This window comes from Cebus imitator, unplaced genomic scaffold (assembly GCF_001604975.1).
Source record: "Cebus imitator isolate Cc_AM_T3 unplaced genomic scaffold, Cebus_imitator-1.0 Scaffold117, whole genome shotgun sequence".
Taxonomy (NCBI): Eukaryota; Metazoa; Chordata; class Mammalia; order Primates; family Cebidae; genus Cebus; species Cebus imitator.
In genome coordinates this window covers 4,123,776-4,136,342 of record NW_016107432.1, presented here as the reverse complement: position 1 = coordinate 4,136,342, position 12,567 = coordinate 4,123,776, and the positions used below count along the sequence as shown (strand labels likewise).

The 12,567-nt window shown below is 53.0% G+C and overlaps 2 protein-coding genes across 5 annotated transcripts in view; both read left to right on the top strand.

Annotated features, from left to right (window-relative positions):
• MXD4 (MAX dimerization protein 4) overlaps positions 1-4,010 on the top strand; it is a 14,868-nt gene extending 10,858 nt beyond the window's left edge. For all 3 annotated transcript variants that reach the window (XM_017539026.1, XM_017539025.1, XM_037742178.1), the window contains 2 exons: positions 339-501; positions 856-4,010. In XM_017539026.1, coding sequence (XP_017394515.1) covers positions 339-501; positions 856-1,013 — 321 coding nt within the window. In that variant the 3' untranslated portion in view covers positions 1,014-4,010. The remainder of the gene's footprint in view (positions 1-338; positions 502-855) is intronic.
• Positions 4,011-8,878: 4,868 nt separating this feature from the next.
• HAUS3 (HAUS augmin like complex subunit 3) overlaps positions 8,879-12,567 on the top strand; it is a 10,345-nt gene continuing 6,656 nt past the window's right edge. The window contains exons 1-3 of one of the 2 annotated variants that reach the window (XM_017539020.1): positions 8,879-9,483; positions 9,892-10,945; positions 11,940-12,379. In XM_017539020.1, the coding sequence (XP_017394509.1) occupies positions 10,037-10,945; positions 11,940-12,379 (1,349 nt within the window). In that variant the 5' untranslated portion in view covers positions 8,879-9,483; positions 9,892-10,036. The remainder of the gene's footprint in view (positions 9,484-9,891; positions 10,946-11,939; positions 12,380-12,567) is intronic. The other variant, XM_017539021.2, reaches the window with a different exon arrangement.

Below are 12,567 nucleotides of genomic sequence, written 5' to 3'. Positions count from 1 at the left end.
CCAGGGTGTCACGGCCACACATGGCTCGGCCCAGCCAAAGGTCAAGTCGTATGGACTGACCAGGGTGTCACGGCCACACATGGCTCGGCTTGGCCAAGGCTGCCTGGTGTTTGCGGGCTTTAGAGCTGGGCCTAGATGGAAACCACAGGGCCAGGAGGTGTCACCTGACTGTGACCACCTGGCTGGGGCAGGGAGGGACCCATGTCAGGCTGTGGGACTGGTGGAGACTGGGCACCCTATAGCCCTTAGCCTGGCTAGGCCTTGTTAGGGAGGGGGCACCTTGCAGGGGTGGGGGACACCCCTTCTTGCTGTGGGCTCACAGCCCCCCTCACCCCCAGAAACTGGAGGAGCAGGACCGCCGGGCACTGAGCATCAAGGAGCAGCTGCAGCAGGAGCATCGCTTTCTGAAACGGCGCCTGGAGCAGCTGTCGGTGCAGAGCGTGGAGCGTGTGCGCACGGATAGCACGGGCTCTGCTGTCTCCACAGACGACTCAGAGCAAGGTGGGGCGTGGGGCAGCCTCGCCGGGGCCTCTGGGCACGCAGTGGCACAGCTCCCTGGGTGGAAAGGAGGCCCCTCCCAGCTCCCTGCTGTAGTCGTGTGTGTGTGCATCACCGTCCGAGTGCAGAGGGACTGGATGGGGAGGGTGGGAGGCAGAGGCCGAGGCGACCACGGAGGGCTGGTGCTTCTGAGGCTGGGTTCTTAGTCAGAGCCCTCCTGGCATCTGCTGCCCTCCTTCCCAGACTACACCCTCTGTACTTCTGCCCCTCTGCCCAGAGCTTCCGTTTCCAGAAAAGAGAGAGATGGGCCGGTACCCACCACGTGGTCTGACCCCATCCCCGCTCTGTTCTCTCCAGAGGTGGACATAGAGGGCATGGAGTTTGGCCCTGGTGAGCTGGACAGTGTTGGCAGCAGCAGTGACGCAGACGACCACTACAGCCTGCAGAGTGGCAGCAGCAGCGACAGCGGCTTCGGGCCCCACTGCCGGCGGCTGGGCCGCCCCGCCCTCTCGTAGGCCTGTGCCCTCTGCTGCTTGGCCTGCCTGCCCGCCAGCCACGCGTGTCAGCCCTCCAGTTCTCCTTCAGTTGACGCCAGCCTCTCCACAGGCCCACTGCTGTGCCATTCTGGAAGCTCCAACTGCCGCCTGGGCTGCCTGGCACTGTCCGCTTGCTGGTCAGGGCCTGCGGAGCCACCTGCCCCTCCCAGCTGGGCAGGGTCCCCTGCAAGGAGGCAGGGCCCAGCTCCCACGCCCGGAGCCCTGGTCAGCATAGCCGCCCACGGTCTGTTCTCAGATTCCTAATCATTCCAGAAGTATTAAATGTCATTGCTGCAAACCTCGGCGGGCACCGTGTGAGGAAGCTTAATGACCACCACAGGGAGCTCAGACCCCCAACCCTGGACCCCAGGAGAAAGGAGTGGACTGAGAAGTAAGGAAGGCAAGGCTGGCTGTCCGTCCGTCTGTCTGTTCACCTCCCTGTCAGTCCACGTAGGCTCCTGGCGTGGACAAGGGATCCATGAAGGGCGGGACTTGGGTGAGCGCCTGGGGCAGGTGGGTGGTCAGGGTCCTTCCCACCTCGAAGGTGTCAGGGCCAAGGGCTGGGCTCTCCCTGCTGGGCAGCATCTGCTCCGGTAGGACTGTCAGACACGCACACGCACGCACCTAGGCACACGCACCTGTGTACACGCTCACATACACAGACACACCTGGGCGCCCCGAGGTCACATGTTCTGGGGATGATGGCCTTCAGGGGTCATCTGGCAAACAGCAGCCCCTGGGCTGTGCCCGCTTCCCCTCCAGCTCCGGCTGACCCGCGCCCACCCAGCAGTCGTGCCTGTGCACAGGAGAGGGACTTCTCTCCCTGGCTGGGGCTGGGGTGAGCTGGAGTTGCAGCCGCTGGGTCCTCGGGGGCTTTTTCATCTCCCTTTTTTAAACAAAAAGCAAAAAAGTAAAATGCTGCACTGCCCCGCAGCCCGGTGAGGGCTCCGGAGCCTCCTTAGGAAATGGGTCCTTATGAGCTCTGCTGCAGCAGCCTCAGCTGGCAGAGAGGCTTTCCCAAAAAACAGAAGCATTTTTAAAAAGAAGAAAGCGTGAAGACTCAGCCAGGGGTGTCCGTGTGCTGCCTGTTCCCGGAACCAGATTTTTGTACTCTATTTTCCTAGCCGTTGTTGTGTCCTTGTTTGCCGAGGGGTGGGAGCCACCCAGCGTCTCAGGGACCTGTCCCTCTGTCATGTTGTCAAAGTGTGCCTTGTGTCTTGTGTCTGGCCTTGCCCTTCCCACCAGCATGTCCCTCATGGCTCAGGGTGCCCCAGGCCTGCCCAGCCAGTGCCATCCTCCCATCCCCTGTGGGCAGCCCCTCCTGCCAGCCAGGGCTTCCTGGGGGTGGCACAGAGGGGCTGTGACCTGACCCCTAGTGTTGCCTTCCTCAGTGGCTGGCAGGGGCCTGCTTGCTCCCTAAAGAGGCGGATTCTCGCCTTCACCTGCCTCGAGACCCCCACTTCCTGGCCTAGGCGAGAGCGCCAGGTTTCAGACGCTGGCAGCCAGTGAGGACTGTGCTCAGCGGTGGTGCAGGCCTGGCACCGGGAGGCTTGCCCCAGCCTTTCCTTCCTGTAGTCTCTGTCCCTGGTGGGGCCGGCCCTCAGCACGCCTCTGCTGCATCTTTACCAATTTCCGTATCGCGGGGAAAATTCATGTCTATTTTCAGTCATATGCACAGATGCCCCAGGGTGGGGGGACTGTTGTGGCAGAAAGGGGTCCCTGGAAACAGCTCTGGCACAGAACCTGCCCTACAGGCTGTAGGGGGCGGGTTGCCTGGAGCCGAGGGCCATCCACACGCCCTGCGGGTGGCGGTGAGGAAGCCTGTCTGCAGCTTCTTCCAAGCCCACTGGTGCCCAGAAAGCTTCCCCTGCCTGCCTGAGCTGTCCCCCCAGCCTTCATTTCAAACACCCCTGCACCTCTGAGCAAGGCGGGCCATGTTTAAGAGCTTGCTTTCCAAGCCAGCACTCCAGGGCACTGAGGTGGTTGCATCCCTGCCCTGAATTCCTGAAGCACCAGCTCCCTGCCCCACCGTCTGGTGCCTGGGGCGGCCGGGGGGCTTCTGCTGTCATCTCTGACCAGCAGAATCCACCAGTGACCAGCGGTGGCCCCTCAGCCAACCCTCCCGGCAGCTCAGCCCATGGCTTTTCAGGCTGTGGTTCCCATGTGGACTGGGAGGCAGTCTCACAGCCACCGGGGTGCTGTTCAGCTGCCCCTCCCTGCCACCAGCAGGTGGGTGAGGGGTGGCCCACTGGGTGGGGGCTGGTGCTAGGAGTCACCCACATGCTCAGACCTCCCACAGCTCACTGCCAGGGGCCTAGGTTGCCATCCCTGGTGGCTCCAGGGACCAAGAGGCTATCACCGTGTCTATAGAGAGCAGACGAGAGCAGAACAGCCCTGGGATACCCGAGTCTCTGCTTGTGCCCTCCCAGCCCACACTGGTGCTCTCGGCCGCTGAGCACCTAGGCCAAGGGCTGGGTCCCCAGCCTTACTGGGAGGCAGCCCCCGCAAACCACATGCCAGGGCCCCGCCATCCTCACAGAGTGGGAGAAGCCGCAGCAAAGCTTCGCCTCTGCAGACCCCATCTTAGGGGCACAGTGCTTGGGCCTGCGACCCTGGCCAGTGGAGCCCTGCTCCAGCCTTTGGCTCTGGGGGCCCTGATCTCCTGTCTGCCCCGGCCCATGCCATCCGAAGGGTGAGGCGGGTTCCCCTGTGCCCTGCCTCCGTCTGTCAGTGAACCTGGGATCCTCTCCCCACTGCCTGCACAGCGGACCCTGACCCTGGGCCAGCAAGGTGGCCCCAGGCCCACGTCGGGCACTAGGACAGGTTCCGTGCCAGAGTTGGGGGCCACACGAGGGCCTGGTGCCAGTGAGGGGGCGTGTTCTGGAGAGGGAAAGGGGCCCCCGCCCAGCTGTCCACCTTGTGGGCCACGCTGTGTCCTTATGTCATTGTAATATAAATACAGATTTTTATACCTCACTCTGCTGGCTCTGGCTCTTTCTGTGATTGTCACTGTCACCGTGCTCCACTCCCTGCCCTCGGCCTCCAAGCAGAGAGCCTGGCCCAATGGCACCACGCTGTGTGCCTTTCAGTTGTGGCCCTCGATGGCCTGCCACAGCCTCCTTTCTGGGAGGCCTGACGGAGCACGGCATCCCTTGCCACCAACCATACCGGGCCCACCATCACAACTGCCTGTCTGGATGCTGGGGCACCTGGCGCTGGGTGAAACTGGGATCAAGGCAGCAGCCCCCATGGGCCTGTTGGCCAACCAGTTGCTCTTGTCTCAGAGGCCCTGGGACTTTGCCTCTGGCCCTTGTGCTGGGGCCCTGCTGGCCAAGGACAGCCCACCCCTTGGGATGCTCCATGCTAGCCAGGAGTCCTCTGTGCAGAGGCCACTGGCTCTCAGAGCTGCACCATGAGAATCCTCCTGCACCTGTTCCCAGAACTGCCTGGGCATGGCTTCTGCCTTCTGCTGTGGGGACGTGCCGTGCTGAGGTGCAGCGAGATGGCATGGCCAGCTGTCTCCTTGTGCCAGTAGTGACCATGGAGGCACAGGTTCCTGTCGTGCCCATTGTGGGGGCTGTTGTGAGGTGGTGAGCCTTGTGCAGTGGGGGAAGAGAGGCCTTGCCTTCACCCAAGCAAGTCGGGCTGGCTGCCCGCTCTTTGACCCTGAGGCCTATTGGAACCCCCCGGAAGCAGGGCCCTCTGATCTTCGAAGGCTGGGGTTGGGGGCATGGGCCCAGGTACCCTGGTGCAGAGGGAGGAGTCCTGGGGGCCCCAGCAACAGGCAGCTGAGAGAGGAAATACCCACCTTCAGTTCTGGAGAGGAGTTGGAGCTGGGAGGTCCTACGGGGGCTCCTGAGAGAATGGGGCCACCACACTGCACATGGCAGCTATGTACTGGAGATGGCCCAGTGGGACCCGCCAGCAGGTTGTGGGGTGGCCATGGAGGGTAACTGCCCGGGCCTCAGGAAGGAATCTGAGCTTTCACAGCCCCCAGCAGCAGTCTGGATCCTTGAACCCGTGTGGACCCCGGGAGTCCTGGAGGCCATTAGTGGGGACACCACAGGAAAGAAAGCAGTTCCTCCTGGGAATGTGGCTGGGGCCTCAGAGCCACCGTGATTTAGGCATTCATGTAAATGTGGACATTTGAATCCCAAATGTTATGATTTGGGATCACCACCACCACTGTATTCCATCGAAAGCATGTGGATGCCAGGGGCTGTGCCCAGTTCCTTGTATGACTGGTGCCTGGTATCCTCATGCTGGGCCTTTCTCACAGGTGGCACACTGAGATTTGGAGAAGCAGCCCTCCTCCTGCTCACCAGGCTGGAGGGTGGGATACCTGGAACAGGACTCCCGTCCTTTGGGAAGCCCTTGATTCTCCCAGCAGATTCCGTCTCTGTTTTCCATCTTCGTGCTTGCTGGGTTACAGCAAGTCCCCCTCCAAGTAGGACACCTGCCTGCAGCCTCCTGCCCACCCACTTCTTGGCAGCCAGAATGGCCTCAAATTTCTCCTTGTCCGCCTCCCTAAAGTCCTCCCCTGGGTCCCCATGGCCTCCAGATTAAACTCAAACACCGCTTTTTGTCCTTCAGCTCGTTCCTGACAGCCCCTGCACTGGCTTCATCCCCCACTCCCATCCACCCCCTGCATTCACCAGCTCAAGCAAGCCTCCTCCGGGAAGTGGGCCCTGAGCCCCCGTATCCCTTCCTACCACATTTTTGCTGGGATTATGGCCACTCAAATTAGGTGCTGGAATCATCTGGGCTAATCGCCACAGGGCCTTCTCACATTGCTCCTTCCTCCTCTCCTAGTCCCTGGCCAGGTCAGCCCCGCACACACCAGCCTCATGGGGATCCTTCCAGAATGACAACGGTTATGCCACTGGCCTGCTGAACCTTAGGAGCTCACAACCCCTTCTCTTGTCCTGAGGCCCTTTCTGACACACCATCAATCCCAGGCTCCGCTGCCAGCCCTTGTGGCCCCCATTCCTCCCCACTCTGAAGGCCCTCTCCACGTGGCCACCTTGGTGAATGAACTCTGTCACCTCCTTTGGGCTTATGCTGACCCAAACCTGCTCTTGATTTAGGGGACTGAGTTCTCACCTTTGTCACATGTATGTCAACAGGATGAAAAATAAACTCTTTCCCAACCCTACCATCTTCTACTTAATAGGAAGGATTAGTAGGAAGAACAGGAAGCAATGCCACTCTCTGCTCAGCTAGAAGCCCCAGAGTCTCCGTCACCATCTTGCGAGTCATCAGGCCGCACGCTCTGCCGGCTCCTGCAGCTCTCTGTGCCCACCTATCTCCTCCTCACCCGCATGCTGCAAGAGTGGTCCTGTATCTTATCTCTTGCCACCTTTTGTAATTTTTGGTTTTGCAGAATTATGCTTCTAACACACATCTGAGAATTCACTCTCCTGCTTCAAAACAGCCCCCATTCTCCATTGCTTGCAGAATAGAGTCCCACAAAATTCATGGAAAACATATCTAAAACAAATCGTCTTTAACATCTGACTATTACTTCTAAAGTTTAAAAATAGACTGAAAAGATATTGTCCAAAACATAAAATATTTTTTAATATTACCAGGAGAAAACCGCTTCCACAGGAAGGAGAAAAAGCGAACAGCAAAACACTTGATCCTCACAGCTCTGTCCTGAGGTCTGTTTAGTCCATGATATCCTCATGAGCTTTCTCAGGGAGGATTAATTCCTGGGCCCCAGTTATCTTTTGACCCTACTGAAACCCCAAATGATTTTGACTGCTGAAAAGAAAGTTGATCCTAGAAATAAGTGTAACATACTTGCTTGCTTAAATTCCCAAGGCAAGGTGAAGAAAACTTTCCATGTCTGCATAGTTAAACCTATTGTGCTTGTCATTTGTACTCTGGGGCTGATACTATTGCAATTTTTACTTCATGTTTTTATGGCTTTTGTGGTCCCCTAAACACCCTTCCAACAAATAGCTATGGTTGGCAATTCCAAATCACATGGAGAATTAATTTGTGGCCCAAGAAACCCCCCAGGAGTCACTGGGAAAGTGGGTTTCTAGAGCAGCCTCCAGGGCTCTGCAGTGCACCCCTCCTGCCCTCCAGGGATCTCTTTCTGTAAAGGAGCCCCTTGTCTTTCTGGCATCTTCCATGCTGTCTCCTCAGAGTTCCTCCTTGCAGTCTATAAATATCAAGTTCCTCCCATTTTAAAACAAAACAAAATAAAAAATCCTCCTCTCAGCCCTGCATTCCCACCCCTCAGCTTGTGTCATTCTGCATGCTCTCTCTGTGTCTCTCTGTCTCTGTCTCTCTGTCTCTGTTTGTCTCTGTCTCTGTCTCTGTGTCTCTCTGTTTCTCTCTCTGTCTCTCTGTCTCTATCTCTCTGTCACTCTGTCTCTGTCTGTCTCTCTTTGTGTCTCTCTGTTTCTCTCTTTGTCTCTCTGTCGTCTCTGTCACGCTCCTCCCACTCAGACTTTGCCTCATCAGCAACATTTCTGGGAGGCATTGCCTGCACAGCTCCCACTTCCTCCTGTCCAAACTGGCTCAACTGTGTCCCATGATGCCCACCCCGACCTCCAGCCTGGGCTGCAGGGGTCCTCCCACCAGGCCTCCCCACTCCAGTGCCCTGGGTCCTCCTGCCTGCAGATTGGGCACCACTCTGTGAACTCTTTCCCTTGCCATGTTTGTTTTTCAGAACATTTTATGCCTCACTGACTTTTAAAAGAGGAGGATAAAAAAGGAAAACAAGAGAAGAATGAACAGGAAAAATGTTTGACTCGATTAGATGACAATATATGCCTTAGAACATTCTTATTTCTCTCCTTCGAAATACTAAGAAAAACTATCCAAACGACTTCTGTCGTTTGTCTAACAAGCCGCCTTTAGGGTCATTTGATGCTGAAGGGAGGGAGTGCTATTATATTTACCCATGACCAAAGCTCCGGAGAACCTGTGGAAGACTGAGGAGTGGCAAAGCGTTTTTGTTGGGTAAGATCCAAACCAATTCCGTCCAATAGAGAGGTCCGGTCTCACTGGGCTGCCGGGCATCAGCCAGGTGCACATGAAATTCAGCAGTCCCCTTCCAGTGGTCTTTCACCGGCGGCCGTCCTCTTTGGAAGCAGTGCACCATCCTCCCTGAGTTAAATGCATCGTTGTGTTTAACTCAGGCCGCTCTGCTTATATGAGCTTATTTCTAACATTTGGAAAATAAGATTGTGGAGGAAGCCAGCTTTCACACAGTGGTCAGGTGAGGGATTGGGAATTAAGTGCTTTTGCAAAATAAAGTTCATTGTAAAAGAGTCTCAGCAAACAACCCCTAACTCTTCAGATGTGCCAGGCACTGCTCCGGCCCCGCTGTGGACATGGAGACCAGGCCCCCTCGGGGGAGAGCGCTGTCATCCCGGCCCAGTGGGCCAGACCGCCGGGCTGCAGCCTGTCTCCCAGCCACCAACAGGTGCTGCTCTTCTGTACGCCTCAAAAGCGCCTTCAGAGGTCCGGATTGAGGTACGGGGCAGGGCAGGCCTGAAGCGCAACTGATGGCTGCGTTGAGAGCAGGCCGGTGGCTGCGGCTCCCCAGAGGCCACCCCACCGCTCTCAGCACCCTACTCCTTGCCCAGGCCCCGCCCCTGCCCAGGCCCCGCCCCCTGCCCTGGCCCCGCCCCGCTCTGCCGGCCCAGGCCCCGCCTCTCCCTGCCCGCGCCCCGCCTAGGAGGCTTGAAGCCCGCCGCAGCCGGGGGCGGAGCACCGCCTGCTCAGCTCCACTCCATAGTCCAGCCTCGCTGACTCCGCCTCTTTTGATACCACGCCTGCGCAGTCAGCCCTCCCGCGATCCCCGCCTCAGCCTTTGCACGCGTGCGCGCGTCCAGGCGCTCCCGTCAGGCAGTGCGAGGCGCGCGGGGCTCCGAGGGCGGTGGCGGCAAGCGCTTGTGAGGAGCCAGCGGAGCGTCCTGAGGTGACTGACGCGGGCCTCGGTTCTGGGCGCCCGGGTGTGGGCTGGGGGAGTGGCCGTGATCCCCGTCCGCACCCCGCTGCCTCTTCTTTTCCTGAGCTCCTGGGGTCTCCTTCCAGGTGTTCCGGCAGCTGCTCTGGGAGCGCGGCCCGGTCCGCAGTACTAGGAGCGGGGCGGGGGTTGCGCGGGCCCGGTCCTTCCCGGCGTCTGCAACCGGGTGTCGACACCGATTCGGTGGGCTTGCGCGTTTGTTTTGTTAGCGTGCGGAGGTGTCACGGCGCTGAAGGTTTCGCCGCTGGCGCGTCGGTTGTTTTCGGGGCCGCGGGTCCCTGGGGCCTGCCGTCGCCTCTGCGGTTCGCGCGGCCCCGGCGTCGGGGCTCCCTCGGCGCTGTCTGCACAGCGGCCCGAGGCGCTCTTAGTTGCGGCCGTGCGCTTCCCCGGAGCCCCTGACGGTTTCCGCACCGCGGCGGTGGGCTCTCGAGGCGCAGCCTTGCGCGTGGAGCCGTGGAGGTAAGTATTCAGTTGATGCTTCCGAAGATGTGCTGTACTTATTTCCGTCTTCTTACATAGGGAGGGCGGGGAAAGAGGCCGTTCACCCACCTGCTGGCTTGGGTTGGTTTGTATCCCTATGTTTTGAATTTAAAACAAATGTTGCTCTGTAAAGTGTCGTGCATTTTAAACCGTTTTATGTTTAGAAAAAAGATAAAATGGATCCAGATAGTTTCACTTGTTAATTTTCATAACTGTTGCGGTTTCCTGAGTACTAGCCTAGTCGTTTGTTTTTGTCACCGTCAAACATTGCAGGTACAACTACCTTGCAGTTATCCCGCCCCCGATATCATGTGGTATTTGTCTGTGTCGTCTTTTTAAAAACTGTCGTCTTATTTGTGGTCTAATATTTGTTTTCTTCCCCCCCAGGAGGAACATTATAGATTTGAAAAAATAGATGTTCCCTTCCCTGTGGACTTGCTATGAAACGTAGCTTTTTTCTGTTTGGCTTTATTTTCTAAAAATCAACACGGTAAACCCGTATCAGATACAACAAAACTGGGGTAGTTAAACCATGAGTTGTGGAAATGACTTTGTGGAAACATTAAAAAAAATTGGTTATCCCAAAGCTGATAATCTTAATGGAGAAGATTTTGACTGGTTGTTTGAGGGTGCTGAAGATGTATCGTTTCTGAAGTGGTTTTGTGGGAATGTGAATGAACAGAACGTGTTGTCTGAAAGAGAATTGGAAGCTTTTAGCATTCTTCAGAAATCAGGCAAGCCCATCTTAGAAGGGACAGCATTGGATGAAGCTCTTAAGACGTGTAAAACTTCTGATTTGAAGACACCTAGACTGGATGACAAAGAGCTGGAGAAATTAGAGGATGAGGTTCAAACTCTACTGAAATTAAAGAACCTAAAAATTCAGCGACGCAATAAATGCCAGTTGATGGCCTCGGTAACTAGCCACAAATCTCTGACGTTAAATGATAAAGAAGCAGCAGCCATTAAAAAGCTGAAGCAGAGTCAAGGTATTCTAAATGCAGTGAACACTAAGATTAGTAATGAACTTCAGGCCCTTACTGATGAAGTTACACAATTGATGACGTTCTTCAGACATTCTAATTTAGGTCAAGGGACAAATCAACTAGTATTTTTATCTCAATTTTCCTTGGAAAAATACCTGAGTCAGGAAGAGCAAAGCACAGCAGCATTAACTTTGTATACCAAAAAACATTTCTTTCAGGGTATACATGAAGTAGTTGAAAGTTCAAATGAAGACAATTTTCAGCTTTTAGATATACAGACACCATCTATTTGTGATGATCAGGTAATCCTTGAAGAGAGACGACTAGAGATGGCTAGGCTGCAGCTCGCATACATTTGTGCTCAACATCAATTAATTCACTTGAAAGCAAGTAATTTGAGCATGAAGGCAAGTATAAAATGGGCAGAGGAGAATCTTCATAGCCTATCCAGCAAGGTAAGCATAAGAAATGAGACTAGATTCATATTGTAATTATTGTTAGGGAATAGAGGATATAGTGCTATTAAAGTACTTTAGAATGGGGGATCTAATAAGAGATTACATTTTATTTTCTCCTTGTTCAGTACTTATTTGTGATATGTGTCAATGTTTCATACAAATAGACCCATATGTTAATGCAGGGCAGCAATAGTAATTATAATCTCAACCACATGATCTAGTTTATTTTAAACAAAAGTGCTTTAATTTGCATTCTGAATTTTAAATTTGTGTAATGCAGATACAGATTGGACTGAGATTTCCTTTTTAAGATGTGGCCAGAAACTAATTGTTTTATTATGGGTATTCTGCCTCTTTTGCTCCAACCAGAGCATAGTGCTAATAAAGTCAGAGGTCCAAGTTCAGTAGACAAACTGATTCCTTTTTGAGAATATATGGATAAATGTATTACAGATGTCTGTCAGCACTCTTGGAGAGTTTGCTTTCTTGGTAGTGTAACTACTAGATAGTCGAGTAAAAATGTAAGTTTTCTGAATTTGAATATCAGCACCAAGTTAGTTTCTATAGCTGACAAAAACTTTGGAATAATATAGGAAGTCCAATAATTATGTAGAAGTCAGCCAAAATCGACTGGCTGACTAGGACCTATTGAGGTAATTTTAACTTTTAAGAAAAACTTAACATATACTTGGATTCAGTGAGTAGTATGCTATTAATGATTTTGGTAGAGAAAAACAAGCATGATAAGATCTCTATTTTGGTAACCATTACTATATGTATGGTAGTAATAGCATTAAAATTTAGTAATTCATACCCTTGACTTAGTCTACATTTTTCATTTTTAAGCTGTAATTTTGGTTTATAGGAATATTAAATTTGTTTTCATTCATTGAGCTGTATCTGGTCACCTAAAGTGGAAACTGAAAATAATCTTAAGATGATTTCAAATTTAGGCATCCAGTTTCAAATGTAATTGCTTTGGTTTTTGTAGGCTGTGGACAAAGAAAATTTGGATGCTAAAATTTCTAGCTTGACCGGTGAGATTAAGAAACTTGAAGAACAGATCACTCAAATAAAAGACAAAAGTTTACCTGCTGTGGTAAGAGAGAATGCCCAGTTATTAAATATGCCAGTGGTAAAGGGAGATTTTGATCTACAGATTGCTAAACAAGATTATTATACAGCAAGACAAGAGTTAGTTTTAAATCAATTAATAAAACAAAAGGCATCATTTGAACTTCTACAGTTATCATATGAAATTGAATTAAGAAAGCATTGGGACATATATCGTCAACTTGAAAATTTGGTTCAAGAACTTAGTCAAAGTAACTTGATGCTGTACAAGCAATTAGAAATGTTAACAGATCCATCAGTCTCTCAGCAGATAAATCCAAGGAATACCATTGACACTAAGGATTATTCTACTCATAGGTATGTATGCTTCCTTGTTTCTTTAGTAAATATTTTCTTTTTGCAAAATACTAGAGCAAGTTTGAGCTAAAATTTTGGAACTTTTAACAATTCTTTCCATTTCACTTTTGGTCTATTTTTTTCCCATTTTTATATACCTTTTTTTCCTTTACATATATATATATATATATATTTTTTTTTTTTTTTTT